Below are 20,934 nucleotides of genomic sequence, written 5' to 3'. Positions count from 1 at the left end.
AACCAATGTAATCAATTGATTTTTAAGGTCACTTCCCATTTCATATGCTCTGATAAAGATTTTGTTCTCCTTCGCGGACCACCCTTTGAGACCTAAGGTCTTAAGATAGAGCTTGTCGCCTGCTGCTACTGCTAAGTCGCTTCAGTCGTGTCCGACTCTGTGCGACCCCAGAGACAGCAGCCCACCAGGCTCCCCCGTCCCTGGGATTCTCCAGGCAAGAACACTGGAGTGGGTTGCCATTTCCTTCTCCAATGCATGAAAGTGAAAAGTGAAAGTGAAGTCGCTCAGTCGTGTCCGACTCTTCATGACCCCATGGACTGCAGCCCACCAGGCTCCTCCGTCCATGGGATTTTCCAGGCAAGAGTACTGGAGTGGGATGCCATTGCCTTCTCCAAGGTCTTAAGATAGAGCTCGTCTCCTAGTGAAACCCAAATCGAAAATCCCCAGACAAGCCAGAGGGAGGGTTCAGCAGGCGGTTTCTGTTTAGCGCTGGGAGGTGAACTCACGCCGCCCTGCGTCGGCAGAGGACGCGGGGTCTAAAAACCAGTCCCAAACCCGCCACCTGCGCGCCAAGGCGGGGCCAGAACTGGCTGCAGGCGGCCGGACTCGCCCAGGGCTTAGCGCAGAAAGAGGTGGTGGCGGCTGCGAGGCGCGGCTCCTGGAGACGCCAGTCAACCGCCAGCCCGCCCGCCACAGGTGCGCCGGCCCCCGCGGGGAGGAGCGCGGCTGGTGCTCCCAGGTAGCTCCCTTCTCTGGTTCTCACCGCTCTACTCCGCGGCCTCCCGGGATCCAGGCAGGACTCGCACCGCGCGTCCCGGAGCGGCCAGGGCGCCCCCTCCGCGGATCCCAAGCTCTTCCTCGGCCTGAGCGAGGGGGCCCTTCCCGCCCTGCGAAGAGCAAGGCGCGGATTCGGCGAGGGCCGAGACCGAGGGTCTGGCGGCCGCAGGGACGACCGAAGTACGGGGCTCCGGCCCGGCTGCTGCCGGAACATGCGCCCGGAGCTGCAGGTGCGGGAGCCCGGAGGCTCGGCTCCGGCAGGGAATGGGTGGCTGGGAGAGGGCCTCCGCGGCGGACCAGGTCCGATTGCAATGCAGAGGGTTGATAGGCGCCCGCTCAGCCGGCCTCAGAGTCCGGAGGGCGGGGGCTAGGGAGATGGGGACTGGGATAGTGGGCGGGTGGGTGGAGGGGAGGCGGCATTTGTCCCCCGGAGCTTTCGGGGCCGCTTTCCGGGCGCCGATCGGACCCTGGTGACCGAAACCGCGCGCGGGGCGCAATCACGCGATGATTTTGAGCACAACAGGTCGGTGACTCGTTCCCATAGGAATTTAACCTTCTAAGCTGGGGGCACTTCTGACCTGTGTTTTTGGTTGGTTGATTATTTTGTTTGTTTCAGTTTGTTTGACAGTTGCCAGACTATGTTTCTACTCCTGGTGCTACTCAGCCAACTGCCCGTAGTTACCTTCGCGTTTCCTCATTGCACAAGAAGTCCCTCGGAGGAGTCTAGGCATGCGAGAGAAGAAGGTGAGCCTGGCTGCAGATCCCAAGAAACTGTTCTGAAAACTCGAGCCTGTATTCGAGGGCTCAAATGAGAAAGTGTAGTCTTTGAGATTAAATGCCCTCATCAATCGTAGAAGCGCTAAAATGCGCTTCAATTTGTAGTTTATTTGGTAATGTTGTGGTTTGTTATATTAACTGCAGTTTTTAATTCTGAGAGTTACTTTTGTAAATATGTATTTAAGACCAGGTGGGTAGTTAACTGAATGGAAAACCTGTTTCAACTTCTGAAAATCAGTGAGCGCCGTTTTTCTAGATGAGGCTGTGCGGTAATTCTGATGGGCATAACTGTTCTTCCTGGAAAGATGGACAAGGAGTCCAGGACCTAGTCTGGATTTGTTAGCAGACTCTGGGCAAGTTACTTAACCCCCTTTCAGCTTTTAAAATGTTGAGGGAGTGAGGAGTGGAGTGACCTCTGAGGTCCTTTTTTACTTTTAAATGTCTGGTCATGTGGGTAAAGTTAGATGGTGTGAGAAGATTAGATTTGGGGCTTGCTAACCTAGAATTGCACACCTTGTGGTCTCCAGGTCATAAACAGATTCCTGCCCACATTTTGAAAGCCTAACCTAGAAAACACAGGAAAGAAAAAAACTTGGCTTTCTCCCTGCCAAATCACTGTGCTTCCCTACCTGGTGCCAATGCTTTGGATCCACCTCCCCACACATATCTGTCCCACATTCATTCTCATCAGGTCCTACTCTCATTCTCTTTTGAGAAGGATCTGTTACACTAAAACTCCTAATCATAACACTAATAATGGTTAATACAGTTTAGTGTCTCAAGCCTTCTAGGAGACTGTGTGTATGTTAAAATAGGGCAATATCTTAACCTTAAGGAATCAAACACTGACCACAGAATCCTAAGCAACTGGATAAAGTAGTTAGTGGAACAGGATTTGCAAGGAGATCCTTCCCGGTGCCTTCCACGTTGCACCGTATATTTAAGTCCATTCATATATAAGGTTGATGATCCATACTCAGCAGGACCAGATGCTGGGTCCAGAGTGTTTATGAGTACATTCATTCATTCACAAGATATAGGCATAAAAGACATTCTCCAGGACTTCATAAACTGTGGAAGGAGTTTAGAGATCACACTTGAATGCAGAAGGCTGGAGATATCTGTGGGAAATGTAAACGAGGAAGTGTGTGTATTTAAAAGGCTTCTCTGGTGGTTCAGTTGATAAAGAATCTGCCTGCAGGAACTCAAACAGGGGGTCTGTATCAACCTAGAAGGGTGGGATTGGGAGGAAGCTGGGAGGGAAGTTCAAGACGGAGGGGGCATATGTATAGCCATGGCTGATTCATCTTGAGGTTTGACAAAAACAAAATTCTGTAAAGAAATTATCCTTCAATTAAAAAATAAATAAAAATTTTTTTAATGAAAAAAAAAAAAAAAGTCTGCCTGCAGTGCAGGAGACCTGAGTTTTTTCTCCAGGTCAGGAAGATCTCCTGGGGAAGGAAATGGCAACCTACTCCAGTAGGATTTCTTGCCTGGAAATCCGAATAGACTGCTTGACCTAATGGGCGAGGCAGTGTGTAAACTGATAATCTCCATAAACTCTATGACAGAAGTAGAAACAGAGAGTTCAAGAGCAGAGGTATTGGTTAGCAGTATTAGTTAGCATTAGTATTAGTTAGGTATTAGTTAGCATAGTAGCTATGTCTCTGGAGAGCTGTATAGCGCAGAAGCCAGTGCTCTCTGCATATGAGATATAACAAATGGAGATATGAAAAGTAACTAGGAAAATAAAAGACCTTCAATTGTGTTCTGATAAAGCCGAGAGGTGAGATTTAAATGACTCAAAGGGAACTTATTTAGAAAGCATGGCTCCAGGAGAGAGGAGAATAGAATATCTCAGTTGGTAGGTTTAAAACAGGGAAATAGACAGCCTCTTAGGATAGTCTAAGTCAGGAGAAATAAAGATGAGAAGATAATCTGAGGCAGCAGATACAAAAGTGCAAAGGCCAGTGTATCCTCTGGCAATGGCCAGAGGGGAAACAGGAACCATTGCTGCAAGTTCAGGATGCTCCAGGGGCATGGAAGTTTGCTTCTTTTAATTAAAAGCAAGTCCAGGCTACTTAGAACCCAGATAACAAAGGACCGTATTTCTCCTGAGATCATAAGGGAGGCAAGAAGTTTGATAAGGCATTGAAGGTCTAAGATGAACCATGGACTGAATTACAACTTTCAACCTCAGGAAGTTGTGGACAGCAGTCCCTCCCAGAAGGCATGTTTTATACAGCAGTCGAGACTTTCATTGGCATAAATATCATTTAAGGAACAATAAAAGTGTTTGTGACTCACTTTTTTATTTTCCTTTTAAGTTGAAGGTCCCATTTAGAAGTCAGGGGTGTTTTGTAACTCAGATAACAGGAGGCCAACAATGAGAAATTTGGCACTGCTTTTCTAGCCAGTAAAATGTAAAGATCTGGGCATATCTGAGAAGCAGCAATACAAAGGCAGATTTCTAATTCTCTGTTCTGAAATCAGATTTTGTAAGTAAGTACAGTACAACTAAGTTAAGCAGACTCAAAGTTACTTCATCCCTGGTTTAGTATTATAAACCTGTGCCAAGATTACAAACAGGCCATACCTCTGTATTGCCTCAACTCCGAGAATTTAGGTCCAAGAGGAAAGTCAAGTTCAGTCATTTATTATTGTAAGTAATTTGGGGGGCACCTCTGTGTGTCAACATCCCTGCTTTAATGGAATTTTCCTTCTAGCTAGGGGAACAGAGTGGTAACAGATAAGTAAATAAAGCATATAGAACACTAGATGGAAAGTGCCATGAAAAAAACACAGTGTGGGATGGGGATTGGCAGAGGTGAGTGGCGATGGGGTTCAAGGTAACACTGAACAAAATGTGGAAGTGAGAATACAGACTGAGAGAGGAAAGTTCTATTCAGTGGAAAGCAAGTTCAAAGGCAGGAGAGATCTGGGCACATTGGAAATGTGCTGTCACTGTTGTGGACAGGGAGATGACTTAGAGGGCCATTATAAGAATCCCAATGAAAAATGATGGCGACTTGGAAAGTTTCTCAGTCTGTTTCGTGGTTGCGTAAAATCCACAAGAATAAAGGAGAGGAAAGAACCAACATTTTGTCACAGGACAGAATGGTCTACCTTTTTAGAATATTTCTCAAAACAACTAGCACTAATGAACTGATTCTGGCTCCCCTCCTTGGTTCAAGTAGCTCATAAATCTTATTTATAACTTAGAAATGAAGATGCTAGAATAGCACTGGCCAGTAGAAATAGAATGTGCACCACATGAATCATTTAAAATTTTCTAGCAGCCACATTTTAAAAAGTAAAAAGAAATAGGTGCAACTAATTTTGATAAAGTATTTAATTTAACCCAATATATTCCAAATATTTAACCTAATATTACAAATATAAGCAAAAGAAATCATTGAGATACTTTACGTTTTTCTTAACCATGTCTTTGAAGTCCCTTTCTACACTTAGTGTTCAGTTCAGTCACTCAGTCGTGTCTGACTCTTTGTGACCCGTGGACCACAGCATGCCTCCCTGTTGACCACCAACTCCCGGAGTCTACTCAAACTCTTCTCCATTGAGTCTGAGATGCCAACCAACCATCTCCTCCTCTGTCGTCCCCTTCTCCTCCTGCCTTCAATCTTTCCCAGCATCAGGGTCTTTTCAAGTGAGTCACCTCTTCACATCAGGTGGCCAAAGCATTGGAGTTTGAGCTTCAACATCAGTCCTTCCAATGAACACCCAGGACTGATCTCCTTTAGGATGGACTGGTTGGATCTCCTTGCAGTCCAAGGGACTCTCAAGAGTCTTCTCCAACACCACAGTTCAAAAGCATCAATTCTTCAGCACTCAGCTTTCTTTATAGTCCAGTTCTCACATCCATACATGACTACAGGAAAAACCATAGCCTTGACTAACCTTTGTTGGCAAAGTAATGTCTCTGCTTTCTAATATCCTGTCTAGGTTGGTCATAACTTTCCTTCCAGGGAGCAAGCATCTATTAATTTCATGGCTGCAATCACCATCTGCAGTGATTTTGGAGCCCTAAAAAATAAAGTCTGACACTGTTTCCTCATCTATTTGCCATGAAGTGATGGGACCGGATGCTATGATCTTAGTTTTCTGAATGTTGAGCTTTAAGCCAACTTTTTCACTCTCCTCTTTCACTTTCATCAAGAGGCTCTTTAGTTCTTCACTTTCTTCCATAAGGGTGGTGTCATCTGCTTATCTGAGGTTATTGATATTTCTCCTGGCAATCTTGATTCCAGCTTGTGCTTCTTCCAGCCCAGTGTTTCTCAAGATGTACTCTGCATAGAAGTTAAATAAGCAGGGTGACAATATACAGCCTTGACATACTCCTTTTCCTATTTGCAACCAGTCTGTTGTTCCATGTCCAGTTCTAACTGTTGCTTCCTGACCTGCATACAGATTTTTCAAGAGGTAGGTCAGGTGGTCTGGTATTCCCATCTCTTTCAGAATTGTCCACAGTTTATTGTGATCCACACAGTCAAAGGCTTTGGCATAGTCAGTAAAGCAGAAATAGATGTTTTTCTGGAACTCTCTTGCTTTTTCCATGATCCAGAGGATGTTGGCAATTTGATCTCTGGTTCCTCTGCCTTTTCTAAAACCAGCTTGAACATCTGGAAGTTCACAGTTCACGTGTTGCTGAAGCCTGGCTTGGAGAATTTTAAGCATTAGTTTACTAGCATGTGAGATGAGTGCAATTGTGCAGTAGTTTGAGCATTCTTTGGCATTGCCTTTCTTTGGAATTGGAATGAAAACTGACCTTTTCCAGTCCTGTGGCCACTGCTGAGTTTTCCAAATTTGCTGGCATATTGAGTGCAACCCTTTCACAGCATCATCTTTCAGGATTTGAAAGAGCTCAACTGGAATTCCATCATCTCCACTAGCTTTGTTCGTAGTGATGCTTTCTAAGGCCCACTTGACTTCACATTGCAGGATGTCTGGCCATCGTGATTATCTGGGTCATGAAGATCTTTTTTGTACAGTTCTTCTGTGTATTCTTGCCACGTCTTCTTAATATTTTCTGCTTCTGTTAGGTCCATACGATTTCTGTCCTTTATTGAGCCCATCTTTGCATGAAATGTTTCCTTGGTATCTCTAATTTTCTTGAAGAGATCTCTAGTCTTTCCTATTCTGTTCTTTTCCTCTATTTCTTTGCACTGATCACTGAGGAAGGCTTTCTTACCTCTCCTTGCTATTCTTTGGAACTCTGCATGCAGATGGGTATATCTTTCCTTTTCTCCTTTGCTTTTCGCTTCTCTTCTTTTCACAGCTATTTGTAAGGCCTCCCTAGACAGCCATTTTGCTTTTTTGCATTTCTTTTTTAGGGGGATGGTCTTGATCCCTGTCTCCTATTCAATGTTAATGATCCTCTGTCCATCATTCATCAGGCCCTCTGTCTATCAGATCTAGTCCCTTAAATCTATTTCTCACTTCCACTGTATAATCATAAGGGATTTGATTTAGGTCATACCTGAATGGTCTAGTGGTTTTCTCCACTGTCTTCAATTTAAGTCTGAATTCTACACTTACAGCACATTCAAGTCACACTAGCCACGTTTCAGGTTTTCGATACCATATGTGACTAGTGGCTGCTATATTGGACAAAACAGCTCTGTTAAGACTCACACCTGGGACTTCCTTGGTGGTCCAGCATTCTTGGTCAGGACTCTGTGCTACTAATGCAGGGGCATGGGTTCGGTCCTGGTTGGGAACTAAGATCTTGCATGCCACACAGCGCTGCCAAAAAAAAAGTGATTTAGGAAATGGCAACCCAGAGGTGTAAGTGACTTATCCCAGGAGATACAGCTGATAGCTAAGCCAAATCAGTAAAGAAAAATCTGTGTCTTCTGTGTCTAACACTCTGCCACTACACCAGACTAATTTTTCTCAGTCAAAATAATAGGAAACCAGTGCTTTAGAGGTAGCGTAGTCTGGCCTGTCATTTATTGGAAAAATAATTGTCTAGAGGAAAAAAATGAAACTCAATTTTTTTTCACTTATGCTGAGAACTTTGGACATAATCTACTCAAGTATGTCCTGGAATTTGATTAATATCTGTATTTCATCTTTAGCAGGAATTATTTTTACTGATGATATTTCTTTTTGTCAGATTTAAAAACCACAGAGGAAAGTTGGGCATAATTTAACCACATCAAAGGAACTATGTGCTCTTCCCATAATTAAAACAGAAATTTTCTGCCTTATTTTTATCAATGTTTGAAATCTTTCTATTTCTTTGTTAGTATTTACATCAAAAGAAGAAGCAAACCTGTTCATACATAGACACCTCCTATATAATAGATTTGATTTGGAGCTCTTCACTCCCGGTGACCTAGAAAGAGAATGCATAGAAGAACTTTGTAATTATGAGGAAGCCAGAGAGATTTTTGTGGATGAAGATAAAACGGTAATTTTGTTGATGATGTTAATTGGCTAGAGATTTATTAAATTGTACTTTAAAAAGTGGTACTTTTCAGGTGTTAGAAATTATATGCCTTAAATAAAATTAGGATTGTATACCTGTTATCTCTTTCTACTTTCTTAAAATGCTAATTAACCCATTTAGATTTTACTTTATACTTTACAGTAATTAGCAAATTATCAATTGTGTTATAATTTTGTGTTTAACATTTATGATATTCAAAGACAGTCTTGAAGCACAGTGAATTAAACTTTAGGATATTGAATTAGTTCTCTGACTCAGGCTTCAATCAGTCAAAACTCAAGAGAAATTTTTCCTATCAAGACTTAGCTTTTCGATGACTATATTTATATTTCAAGTACTTACTGACAATCTACTATGTGTCATATGCTCTCCTAGAAACTGAGGATAAAATATATATTCCCTGCATTCAGGAGTTAATTGCTTGGCAATAAACTTTTAGAATGTCTCCCTTAAAATATAATTAACTTCTGTCTGTTAATCCTGAAAAATACAAAACAAATAGCCAGCACTGTCCCTGTTATAATCTGGCATATTCTTTAAGAATATCAAGTGACCCAGATTCTTTGCTTTTGTAAATAACCCCAAGCTTAAATAACCCCAGCTCTTTTTCCCCTTCCTCAAGAATCCTGTTTTACTCTTTAGTCACTAAGAACCTCTCTAGGTATTCTTCAAATGAAGGTGTTACTGAAACTCAGCTCTTTTTCTTCCCAAATTCTCCCCAGCCTCCCATTCCCTGCTATTACCTGCTGCATCTATTAGAGAAAGGAAGCAAAGACTGCTCCGCCTTGTAGTTGTGTCTGTTGAAATTCTATACTGTTTCTCACAAAACCGTTTTCTAGTTTTATCACAGTTCCTTAAAAACGGCTTCCATTCTCTCAAGTAACACTGAACTTAAAAAGTCTCAGGGATGTCTTTCCAAATCAATAAATACCTTTTAATAAGATCTCTGAGCAAGGGCTTCCCTGGTGGTCCAGTGGTTGAAAGCCTGCCTCCGATGCAGAGGACACGGGTTAGATCCCTGACCCCAGAAAATCACACGTGCCTCAGGGCAAGTCAATCGTGCGCCACAACTGCTGAGTCCCTGCCCCGCAACAAGGGAAGACACCACAATGGAAAGCCCTTGCCCTGCAACTAGAGGGCAGCTGCCGATTGCCACAACTGGAGAAAACCTGCCTGCAAACAACACAGACCCAGCACAACCAAAAATAAATTGATTGTTTCAAAAACCTATAAAAACCTCTTAGCGAACTGAAGGCTCACCTAGTGTAGAAAAAAGTCAGACTCCTTTTCAAACACGATCATGAGTCCTCTGCTTCAACTTCCACCTCTGCTGTTTTCATCAACTCTCTAATTCGGTAGTGTCCCTGGACACCTGAGTGAGGGCCCTGGGCCAGTGAAGGAAGAATATCAGGGTCCAGTGGTGAAGAGCTGGCACTAGCAATAAAGCCCCGGCCAATTTCAGTTGGAAGAAATGGTAGTGGGTGGCAATGCTTTAATTATTTAATAGAGTGAGTCACTTGCTCCAGCATGAATGAACTGGTGTCTTATATGTGGCACGTGCCAAGTGTTTACACCCCTAGTCGAGGTTCTGGAGACCAAAGGAAATGATGTTAAAGAAATTAAATAAACTTGGAAATTTTTACCTTTCTCTTAGATGAAATTTTGGCAAGAATATTCAGTTAGAGGACCAACCACAAAATCAGGTAAGGCAAGAATGGATCAATTTTAATGTTTTTTTTTCCCCATCCTCCATCATAGTACATTTTTAGTTTCGTTGTTTGAGTTTGGTTGTTGCACAACGTACATATCTTGTAAATCCGGGAAAGATTTCTCAATTATACACAGGGCTATCTAAGACAGAGAAGGCCGCATTCATCTATTTACACACTGAAAATCAAGTTTGGTGAGATACTAGGGAAATGAGATAATAGGCTTAATTCGCCCTTTTAAACAGCTCAGCTAAGTCAGGACTTGCACAGAATAAAAGTCAGACTGTTACTTTCGAGTAGTAAGCTATTTTAATTTTTTTTTCTTTTTTACCATTACAAGTGAATGGAATACTTGGGCTACTAAGTAAATTAAGATTTTTAGATAGAATTAAGTAACTTCTAGAGAGGGGAGATCCTTTGTCTTATCTGCATTGATCATCTCTAGCTGCTTTTAGTCAGGTTCGTTTTGTTTTTACCAGCGATTTATTCATTCCCCCTAGGTAGGGCTTCAGCTGTAGGGAGACTATATTACATAGCTACTCTGGAGTGGCTTAGTAAATTTCTGTCAGTAGTTAATATCAAAATGTGTATAGTTGAACAAAGAATATGTTTATCCTGCTTAGACTTTTATTCATTTAAGAAGACATCTAAAATAAATCAGGGACTTCCCCTGGTGGTCCAGTGGCTAAGTCTCTGAACTCCCAATGCAGGGAACCCGGGTTCCACCCCTGGTCAGGGATCTAGAACCCACATGCCACGGCTAAGACCCAGCACAGCCAAAATGAATAAATAATTTTAATTAAAATAATAAAAATAAATGAAGCCACACCTAGGGCTTTTAGGAAGTATATGTTTCTCCACCCCCCACCCCAGGTCATGTCTCTGGCACAGACTTTTAAAAATAACCAATATTAATTATTAGATGCTTAATAATGTGCTTACACTCAATGTTAAATTTATTGAAATCATAGGTGGTGCTTTTCAGTTGTTATATTTATGTTAGTTTAATGATTTCTCTTAAGATACTAGCAGAGAGAAAATCGACGTTATGGGCCTTCTGACTGGATTAATTGCTGCTGGAGTATTTTTGGTTATTTTGGGATTAGCTGGTTACTATCTTTGTATCACCAAGTGTCACAGGCAACAATATCCAGGGTAAGTATTGAGTGAAAATATTTAATTTATGATTATACTTTCTATACTATTATTTTTAAATGGCTAAAAAAATGACTGCCTATATTTTGAAGTATATTTTTTATTTTGGAATAATTTCAGATATACAGGAAAGTTACAAAGATAGCCCAGAGAGTTCCTATATATCCTTCGCCAGTTCCCTCATTGTTAAACTCTTATGTTACCATATTACATTTGTAAAACTAACAAGCCAACTTTGGGCTTCCCTGGTGGCTCAGATGGTAAAGAATGTCTGCAATGCAGGAAACCTGGGTTCAGTCCCTAGTTTAGGAAGATTCCCCTGGAGAAGGGAATGGGTAGCCACTTCCAGTATTCTTGCCTGGAGGATTCAATGGACAGAGAAGCCTGGTGGGCTCCCATCCATGGGGTCACAAAGAGTCGGACACGACTGAGCAACTAACATGAGCCAATGTTAATACATTGCTATTATTAACTGAATTCCAGCATATTAGTAAAGCTTCCTAAAGGCCGTAATTGTTTGCATAATAAATCTCAACATCATTAGAATAAAAAGTTATTCTCATTCATATTCTTATCTGCAAGTATAGATAAAAGTGTAGAACTACCTTATTTAAAAAAAAGAAAGCAACAGATGCGAAACAGGCAATCAGGATTATTTCTTGTATATCCTTATTTATCCTATTTACAGTTCCAAATTCCATAAAGACGCTCATTATTGACCAGGTGATAAAACGATTATGGAAATAGATAGTGGTGATGGCTGTACAACATTGTGAATATAATAAATACCATTAATTGTACACCTGAAAATGGTTATAATGACAAATTTAATGTTATGCATATTTTACCATAATAAAATGTTTTTCTTTATTGTTAAGGTAAGAGTTTAGGGGAATAGAGGTGGAATTAGGATAAATCCGTTGGAAGATAAAAGCTGAAGCCGTTTTCTGAGTGTGATGAAAGGACAGAGGCAAGGGCAGAGGCAAGTCTGAAAGGATGCCCATAGTAAGAGTGCAGAGGAAGTTGGTTGTTGCTGTTGTTTTAGTCTCTTAGTTGTATCCAGCTCTTTTGTGATCCCATGGACTGTAGCCCACCAGGCTCCGTTCGTTGTCCATGGAATTTCTCTAGCAGGTATAGTGGAGTGAGTTGCCATTTCCTTCTCCAGGGAATCCTTCCAACCCAGGGATTGAACTTGTGTCCTCTGCATTGCACGCAAATTCTTTACCACTGCTTCCTGGGAAGCCCCTGCAGAGGAGGACATGCCTGCAAAGGGGGCAGAGGACAGGGGCAAAGTGAAGTCGTTCAGTCGTGTCCGACTCTTTGGGACCCCATGGACTGTAACCTATCAGGCTCCCCCGTCCATGGGATTTTCCAGGCAAGAATGCTGGAGTGGATTGCCATTTCCTTCTCCAGGGGATCTTCCCGACACAGGGATCGAACCCGGGTTTCCCGCATTGCAGGCGGACGCTTTACCATCTGAGCCACCAGAGAAGCCCCAAGTAAAGTGTAATTCTATCCCCCAGCTGGAATTCCTAAATAGTCCCCTGAGGCATTATCTGAGAGTTCTATAAATCCTCTAAAAGTTTGAAAAGTGAAAGAAAGTAAGGAAAATTTTGTGTAATTTTTCTTAAGCCACTATCTTTAAGCTGAGGTTTTTATTAATTTCACCTACTTAACAGACAGGGAATCAGGGAATCACCTACTTAACAGACAGGGAATCAGGGAATCAGCAAGTTCTCCTCATTTTCAAGGGCTTATTTAATATGGCTTTCTCCACAAGCTGCAGGATACCTGGAAATTCATGGGTTAATGAAGAAATTGGGATATTTATCTTTAAAGACTCTCCTTGTCTTTTATCTTTCCTTCTTTTCTATCCCATTTACAATATTTTCCCCCAAAGGCCATGTGTGTGCCCTCAGTATTTAATAATTTCCCTGAAGATCTGTGAACAGAGCTATTATTCAGTATCATGCTCAACATCCTTCTCTCTCCTGTTTTCTTCCATTTCTCTGCTTTTCCACACCACTACACCTTCTTACCTTATGCCTTTTTTTCTCTAAAGCCTTCTAGCTTCTTTCCTGCATGAATTTAAAAGCAGAATTCAAAGACACATGGAGTAAAGAGGTGCCATTTTTATGCATGTTTTCTGTGTATGTTATTATTAAATTTTGAAAACCCAGATATCTCTTATTTTAAAAGTAAGATTAGTTATCCTTAGTACAGTAGAATGCTGTCCCATTTACAGGTCATTTTTACATCTACTGTCTCACTTTGATTCTCAGAGCAACCCTTTATAGGGCACATTTCAAACTAGGTTAACCAGACAGTCCTTTGTGTTAAGATTAACTTTCAAATACTTGCTAACTGACTAAAGTACTTTTTATCAATTGTCCCAAGAAATTCTTCCAACAGAGTTACATGTTCTCTTTCTACATTTTGCAAGTCTGAAAGTGGGGGAAGGGTGAGGAATATTTTGAAAAAGAGTGAAAAGTGAGATCATTGTTAGGCTAGTTTGTCTCATTCTTTTGTAAAAACATGCCAAGAAATGGGCAACAAGATCTTTTCATTTCTTAGTCCCTATATTTTATGGAGGGAAATAGGCATGATATAATGTTGTCAGCTTATCTGAGATGTTCTTGGTGTGTACTTTCTGATTTCAGTCATGTAAGATGTATGTAAGAAATCACTGTGAAAACACTTAATGATTTTAGTATCATTATACTGTTCCTGTAACAGATTTTGAAGGTCAACGTGGAAAAATTTATTTGTTCCAGTATAACATGTCTCTCCTGTTTCCTATAAGCAAACTAGTAGTACTTTTCATCACAAGCTAATGAATGTGGCAGGTGACAAGCCTACCATGCGTACATTCCAGATTTCCAACAGAGGAGGAATTGTATTGAGCCCTCTAAGTAAACTTCTGAGGCTCTCAGTCACCTCTCAACTATTGAAGAGCAGATTATCCAATTCCTCGACTTATATAGACCTTTTTCTTTTCTTCTCTCTCTGCTATTTTCCTCTCTCTTCCCTTTCAATTTCAGATCTGATTGTAACTTCCAACAGAAAAGGTATTCTAAGAGGCAAGTTGATATTAATTTAGTTTGCAAAAGTGTACAGTATTTTGGGTCTGCTAAACTCTCTTATTAGGAAGAATACTATTATAAATATTGATTATAGGTTCAGGATTATCTATATATTTTAATTATCTTATTAACCATACTATAAGAGGTTAATTTCTGCATAGATGCTTCATAGACAGACAACTTCATAGTCTAAGTGGATCAATTTACTTATGTTTAAGTTATAATTTGTAATTCACAAGTGAGAAGGGGAAATGTGGTTTCGGAACACCAGACCAGTATTGCATTTCAGCTTTCATTGGCTGGTGTAGGTGACAAAGTTTTGTGAAAAATGGTGGAACTTGAACTAAGCCATTTTTTTTTTTAATTAAAAAATGTTTTTTTCTAATTGTTAGACTTCCATCTGTGGAGATCAATGGGGAGTAAAGACGCTACCTTGGCAAGGGCAGAGAGCCATAAAATAAAGCAAGGCTAGATTAAGGGAGGCTTTGAAAAGTAGGCACAGGAGTTGGAAGTTGATTCAGCAGAAAGCAGACTTCAAGTTAGACTTTTGTGGAGAAGAATGATGGGATGGAAGTCCTGCTGAGGAGGGATGGACCAGGCAGCAAGGCTGCTGGGGTAACAGAGGAGAGAGATGGGCATCCACTGATGTTATTACCTCTGTGGCATCAGTTTCCTTAGCTTTGAGTTGTAGCGCCTTTCAACAAAGCCTGGATTTGGTTTAACACCATACTTTGAGAAAATTTTAATTCAGGAATAGGAGAAAAAAAGAATTCACGTGTTTTGAGTCTTCGTTACAGTATTCCAGATTCTGCTTAGATGCCTTACATAATCTTTCTCAATCCACAGAAAACATCTCTGTTGACGTAGCTATTATTATTCCCATTTTACAGAAGAAGAAACCTGAGTTAGGTTACCTTGCCTTTGGTCACATTGCTATGAAATGATAGGATCCTGTTTCATACCAATGACTGACTTCAAAGCTCTTGGTCTTCCCACTAAACCAAGACTCATTCAGAGTTTATGGGTAAATTAAAACTTGTTATATTAATAAAGAAGGTTCAGCTTTGATCTAAATAGTTAGATTTCTTAATATTGCTGTCTTAACCTAAAATATTGCCTTTCCTAGACCTCAATGCTCTCTCTATTTAGTTCTTCAGACATCTACGTAAGAAGGGGCAGACACACTCCTTCCATCATCTTCAGAAGACCAGAGGAGGCTGTCTTGTCCCCATCGCCACCTTCATTGGAAGATACAGGATTACCTTCTTATGAACAGGCAGTGGCATTGACCAGAAAACAGAGTGTTTCACCACCACCACCTTATCCCGGGCTGGCAAATGATTTTAGGGCATTTAAAAAGTCTATGTCACTCCCATCTCACTAAGCCCTCATTGTCTTGGTGATGTAGGACATTCACATTATTTAAGTGGTTCTTTTCCCTGAACCAAAAAAGACAGGTCAATTCAGACGTTTATGACAAACTGTAGAGAATAAAGGAGAAATAAGCATGTGTTCTCTGCCGCTGGAGTTCTGTCAGCATCTTTAACCTGAACTTTATCATTATCAGCTGGATACGGAATTTTGTATCCTTGCAGTTAAGAAGAGAGCACTGTTCTGTTCAAAAGAATCTGTTATGGATGTCACAGCTAGAACTGGTGAACTGTCTGTATTCTTTGTACAGAAATGGTTGTAGATTTGTTGTTGTTGTGTTAGTCGCTCAGTTATGTCCGATTCTTTGAGACCCTATGGATTGTAGTCTGCCAGGCTTCTCTGTCCATGGAATTCTCCAGGCAAGAATACTGGAGTGAAAAAAAAAAAAAAAAAGAATACTGGAGTGCGTAACCATTCCCTTCTCTAGGGGATCTTCCAGATCCAGGGATCGACCCAGTATCTCCAGCATTGCAGTCAGATTCTTTACTGTCTGAGCCACCAGGGAAACCCCATAGATTTTTTGTACTGAATACTAAAAAAAAAGAAAAAGAATTTCTAATTATTAGATTATTCCAAGTTATAATATTGGACCTACTCTTTTTTAGGATTTCTTTTTGTTGCAAATACTTCACAGAATCTGACATGTAAATATAAATCAATAACCTTAATAAAATCAGTTTTTTATCTTAAATTATTGCATAGCATTCACTATATTTTGCACAGTTTAGTCATGAACTGTTGCTATCAGTCATACTTTATTATGGGGGGGGCAGTCAATAGTTTTCTTTAAAAAATAAACACTAGGGAGTTACTTCTTCAGAAGAACCATGGTTGCAATGGAAAGGATTTGCAAGGGTTGTTAGACCATGAAGTAGATTATAGGCCTCAAATCTAGGAGTGGAGCTTGATAAATTTGTGCATATTACTGATGAGTAGACAAACCCATTTTCATTGCTAAATTATCTGTATCTGACTATGTATAACTGTTAATCTGGAAAATTTTTCAAAGTTTATAAATAATAGTTTGAGAACCTAGAAGTAACTTACTTTTCTGCTATCAAAATAATATTGATTAAAGTTACCAGCAATCTTTTAATGTCTGGACACAGAAGATCATAGGCAATAATTTTGACCTATAGTTTGTATCTTCTTCTAATTCTGTATGTGACCAATCTCCCCTTATAAACATAATAGAGTATAAGCTATAAACTTCTGGAATGAATGTGTGAGCACAAATTTATTTGAGTGTATGTGTATGTGAATTTGTTTCCTCTTTACAGGAACTCAAAAAATAACATACTCCTGAGAAATAGAAAATTCTGTTCTTTATGTTTTTGCCAGGCATTGCTTTTTTTCTATGTAATACGATTTATAAAACCATATTTTGTTTTATAATTTTAGAGGGATGAGATTAAAACTCACATGCGTTTGGTAGTTCCAAATTAAATGTTTAAAAAGTATAAATCATATTACACTGTGTTTGAGTGTATACCTCTCTTTTAAGACAGTGTGATCTTAATGCAGATGAAAGAAAGATCTTAATCATTATAGACTGCTAAAGACTTTACGTTTGATATTTTCAGAGTCTCTTTGGTTACTTGTTGCAAAGAAATCATCTAGCAAAAATTTTTGTTGTTTGATATTTCATTTTGTTTTAAATTAATTTTTATTGGAGTGTAGTTGCTTTACATTGTTCTTTCAGTTTCCACTGTGCAGCAAAATGAATCAGCCATACATACATACATACATACATACATATATATCCCTTCCCTTTTGAACTTCTTTCCCATTCAGGTCACCACAGTACATTAAGTAGTGTTCTCTTACAGTGTTCTCAGTAGTTGTCTATTTTATATATAGTAACATTTGGATATAATTAGGAAAAGTGGTCTTTGTAATGCCACCTACATAACCTACAAAAATTTTACTATTAGTCATATATTTGCTTTACATAAGCACTTTTCCTCATATAACTTTGCCCTTATTTTAATGCTGTTTAAAAGATCAGAGGCAGGACTTCCCTGGTGATCTAGTGGTTAAGACTCTGCGCTTGCAATGCAAGGGGCATGGGTTTGATTCCTGGGCAGGGAACTAAGATTCCACGTGTCACACAGCCAATAAGTAAATAAAGCAAGCAAGCACCTAATGCTGGTTCTGAGGCTAATTAGGAAACATTAAAAAAAAAAAAAGATTGGAAGCAAATTCCATCATTTTAGCAATCACTCTAAAGCATGCAAGGATAACTTGCCCCAAATCTAACATGTTGGTAAGAGCTAGGTTTAGAATGAGCAAGCACATTTTTTTCAACCCCATCTTATACCTATAGAATTACACTGTCTCAAATTATAAAGTATTGACAATTCTAAGTCTGTATGAGAAATGTACAGACATTTGTCATTTATACATAAATGTATATAAGAGCATATGTTGCATATCTGTGTTTTCTCACACGTGTGTTTCTTAGGATGGATAAAAATATAAGATACGATTTATCTTTTATTGAATCACAATCTAAAATATTCCATGAACTTGTTTACTCCAGTTGACTCACAGAAATCTTACTGTAAATCCAGCTTCAGGGCCTGTGACAACCCGTCACCCAGCAGCAGCAGAGATTTGTCATATGCCATCACTTACTGTAAAACCATTCCTCTAACCTGAACAAATCTGGAATTCATCAAGATTATGAAAAACTAGTGTTTGTAGAGAATCCAATGTTGAGAATCCAATCCATAATACTTTAAATATAAAACAGAAAATATGATAGAATCATAACCAACAAATACTTATGATAATTAAAAGGAAAATATTAATAAAAAATTATTGACATGTATTTCTTTCCCATTCTCCCTTTTCTATTCCTGTTGTATTTTTGGTAGTGGGTTTTTTGGTTTGGTTAATTTGTTTTTGTTTGTGCTTATTCCCTGAGTAACTGATTAGTGTTAACCATTAAATCTCTCTTGACACAAACTTTATAGTTAATTAGACAGTTTTCCCCTCTATTACAATCGGGACATGAATGTAATATGGGTATGAAAAGGGAAAGTTACACAGTCGTGTCCGACTCTTTGCGACCCCGATTGTAGCCTGCCAGGCTCCTCTGTTCATGGGATTTTCCAAACAAGAATACTGGAGTGAATTGCCATTTCCTTCTCCAAGGGATCTTCCCAACCCAGGGATCAAACCAGGTCTTGTGCATTGCAGGCAGATTCTTTATCATCTGAGCCACCAGGAATAAGACTAGAAAAAGACAAATACACATTTATAGGGTTCTGCCTTCAATAGGATAGATAATCCTACACAGAATATTCTCTTTTTAAGATGAAAAAAATCAAAAAGAGCACAAACTATGTGTCAGAGTTTTGCATCTATTAATATTATGCCCTCTGAGTAAATACACAGAGGTCAGTGAAAATTCTCAGAACAATTAAAAACTAGAGCAATGGTGTTCTCTGTAACTGGTTTCCTGTTTGCCTATAAAATTTGAACAATTTTTTCCTATTTCTCAGATAAGTTATGTGTATTTGTACTTTTCCTATATGTACAAGTGAATTTTTTAATGAGAAGAAGTTTGTCAGTGCTGTTTGAAAGCTTAATTTCATATTATTTGTACTGTTTTTATTCTAACTGAATGTGAAATAAGTTTGTATTAGTTACTGGTTGATTTTAAATATTGTATGTGGCATTTGTACTACTAGAAGAATGTCTAGAATTTCTGTAATTTTTTAAAAACTAGATTCTTTTGTAAATCCTGCCTGTGTAGCATTTTGGAACATGTATGACATACATTGATACCTTTAACCTTCCGTATTGTGTTTCGTTCAGCATTTTTTTGTTGTTTAAAAATGTTTCCCTAACAGGTAAAAGTTTAAGGCAGTTCAGTACTTATCAGCATTTTCATTATCTGGAAAAAGCAACTTGCTTTCGAATGCATTTTTTCTGATATGCTTGATTATATTTTGGCTTTAATGGATTTCCTATTGCAGGCATTTTTTATATATGTGAATAAACTTTATGCTAAGTAAATATTTGTTGCTTGTTTCACTGTTTATTTGAAGAATGTTTAATTCTTATTCTTCATATAATGGCATATAATTATGTGAACAATGCATTGCATGTTTTCAAAACAGTGTTTACAGCATGATATTGCTATATCTATCTTTCACCTGGGGGTAGTAACTTTCTATTTAAACTGTTTAATTGTAATTGTGAAAGTGCTATTTTCCTTAACACAGTTTTAATATTTAATGTATTGTTTGAGACAAATTTATAATATATTACTGCTTAAAATTGAATTTACTTCTGACCTTTATCTATACATAAATTAAAAAAAATTTTTTAATATAGTAAGGTTATACTAAATTATAGGAGTAACAGTGCCTCCAACATAAGAGAAACACATTAAGTAATACTATGTATCATACAGATAAATGAACTCTGTTTTATTAAATATTACATTATGTTCAACATTTAGTCCTCCTTAAATTTTTTATCCAGTTGATTAATACATAAATGTTAATACTTTCACTCCTTAAAATTACTTTAGTCAAAGGAATGAAAAGCCAAGCTAGTGACTAGGAGAAACCATTTGCAAAAGATACATCTGATAAAGGACTGTTATCCAAACTATACAAAAAACCCTTAGAATTCAACAATAAGAAAAGGAACAACCTATTAAAAATATGGGCAGAAGACTTGAACAGATACCTCACCAAAAAAGATGATTAGGTAACAAGCATATGAAAACATGTCCAACAGCATATCATTAAAGAATTGCAAGTCAAAACAACAAAGAGATACACACCTATTAAAATGGCCAAAATCCAGAACTCTGACCATATTAAATGTTGGTTAGGATGTGGAGCAAAATGAACTCTCATTTACTGCTCATTGGAACACAAAATGGTGCAGCCACTTTGGAAGACAGTTTGGCAGTTCCTCATAAAACTAAAGATATTTTTACCATTTGATCCAGCAGTCATGCTCCCTAGTACTTACCCAAATGGGTTGGAAACTTAGGTCCACACAGAAACCTGCATATGGATGTTTATAACAGCCTTACTTATAATTGCCAGAACTTGAGAGCAACCAAGTTGTCCTTCAGAAAGCAAATAGATAAATAGTGGTAAATTTAGATAATGGAATATTATTCACCACTAAAAAGAAATGAGCTAACAAACCATAAAAAGACATAATGGAAATTTAAATGAACACTACTAAGCCAAAAGAGCCAATCTCAAAAGGCTACAAACTGTATGATTACAACAATATGACTTTCTGGAAATGGCAAAACCAGGAAGATGTAAGATCAGTGGTGTCAGGGATTGGGTGAATGAATGGGTGTGGAGGAGGAATAGGTGGAGAATAGAAAATTTTTAGAGCAGTGAAACTACTCTGTATGACATGGTAGTGGTGAATACATATCATTATACATTTGTTAAAATGCATAGACAACTCCAAGAGTGAACTATAATATAATAGACTATGGACTTCAGGTAATAAAGATGTATCAATGTCAGTTTATCAGTTA

At 39.0% G+C, this 20,934-nt stretch overlaps 1 protein-coding gene across 1 annotated transcript; it reads left to right on the top strand.

Annotated features, from left to right (window-relative positions):
• On the top strand, nt 639-19,432 carry PRRG4 (proline rich and Gla domain 4). Its single transcript, XM_018059283.1, has 6 exons — nt 639-1,007; nt 1,394-1,521; nt 7,824-7,987; nt 9,681-9,729; nt 10,758-10,890; nt 15,123-19,432. The coding sequence occupies exons 2-6, from the start codon at nt 1,416-1,418 to the stop codon at nt 15,355-15,357; spliced, it is 687 nt and encodes a 228-aa protein (XP_017914772.1). The 5' UTR covers nt 639-1,007; nt 1,394-1,415; the 3' UTR covers nt 15,358-19,432.

The sequence above is a fragment of the Capra hircus genome, chromosome 15, assembly GCF_001704415.2.
Source record: "Capra hircus breed San Clemente chromosome 15, ASM170441v1, whole genome shotgun sequence".
Classification (NCBI taxonomy): domain Eukaryota; kingdom Metazoa; phylum Chordata; class Mammalia; order Artiodactyla; family Bovidae; genus Capra; species Capra hircus.
Note: the sequence above shows the minus strand (reverse complement) of the source record. Positions and strands in the feature narration are given on the sequence as shown.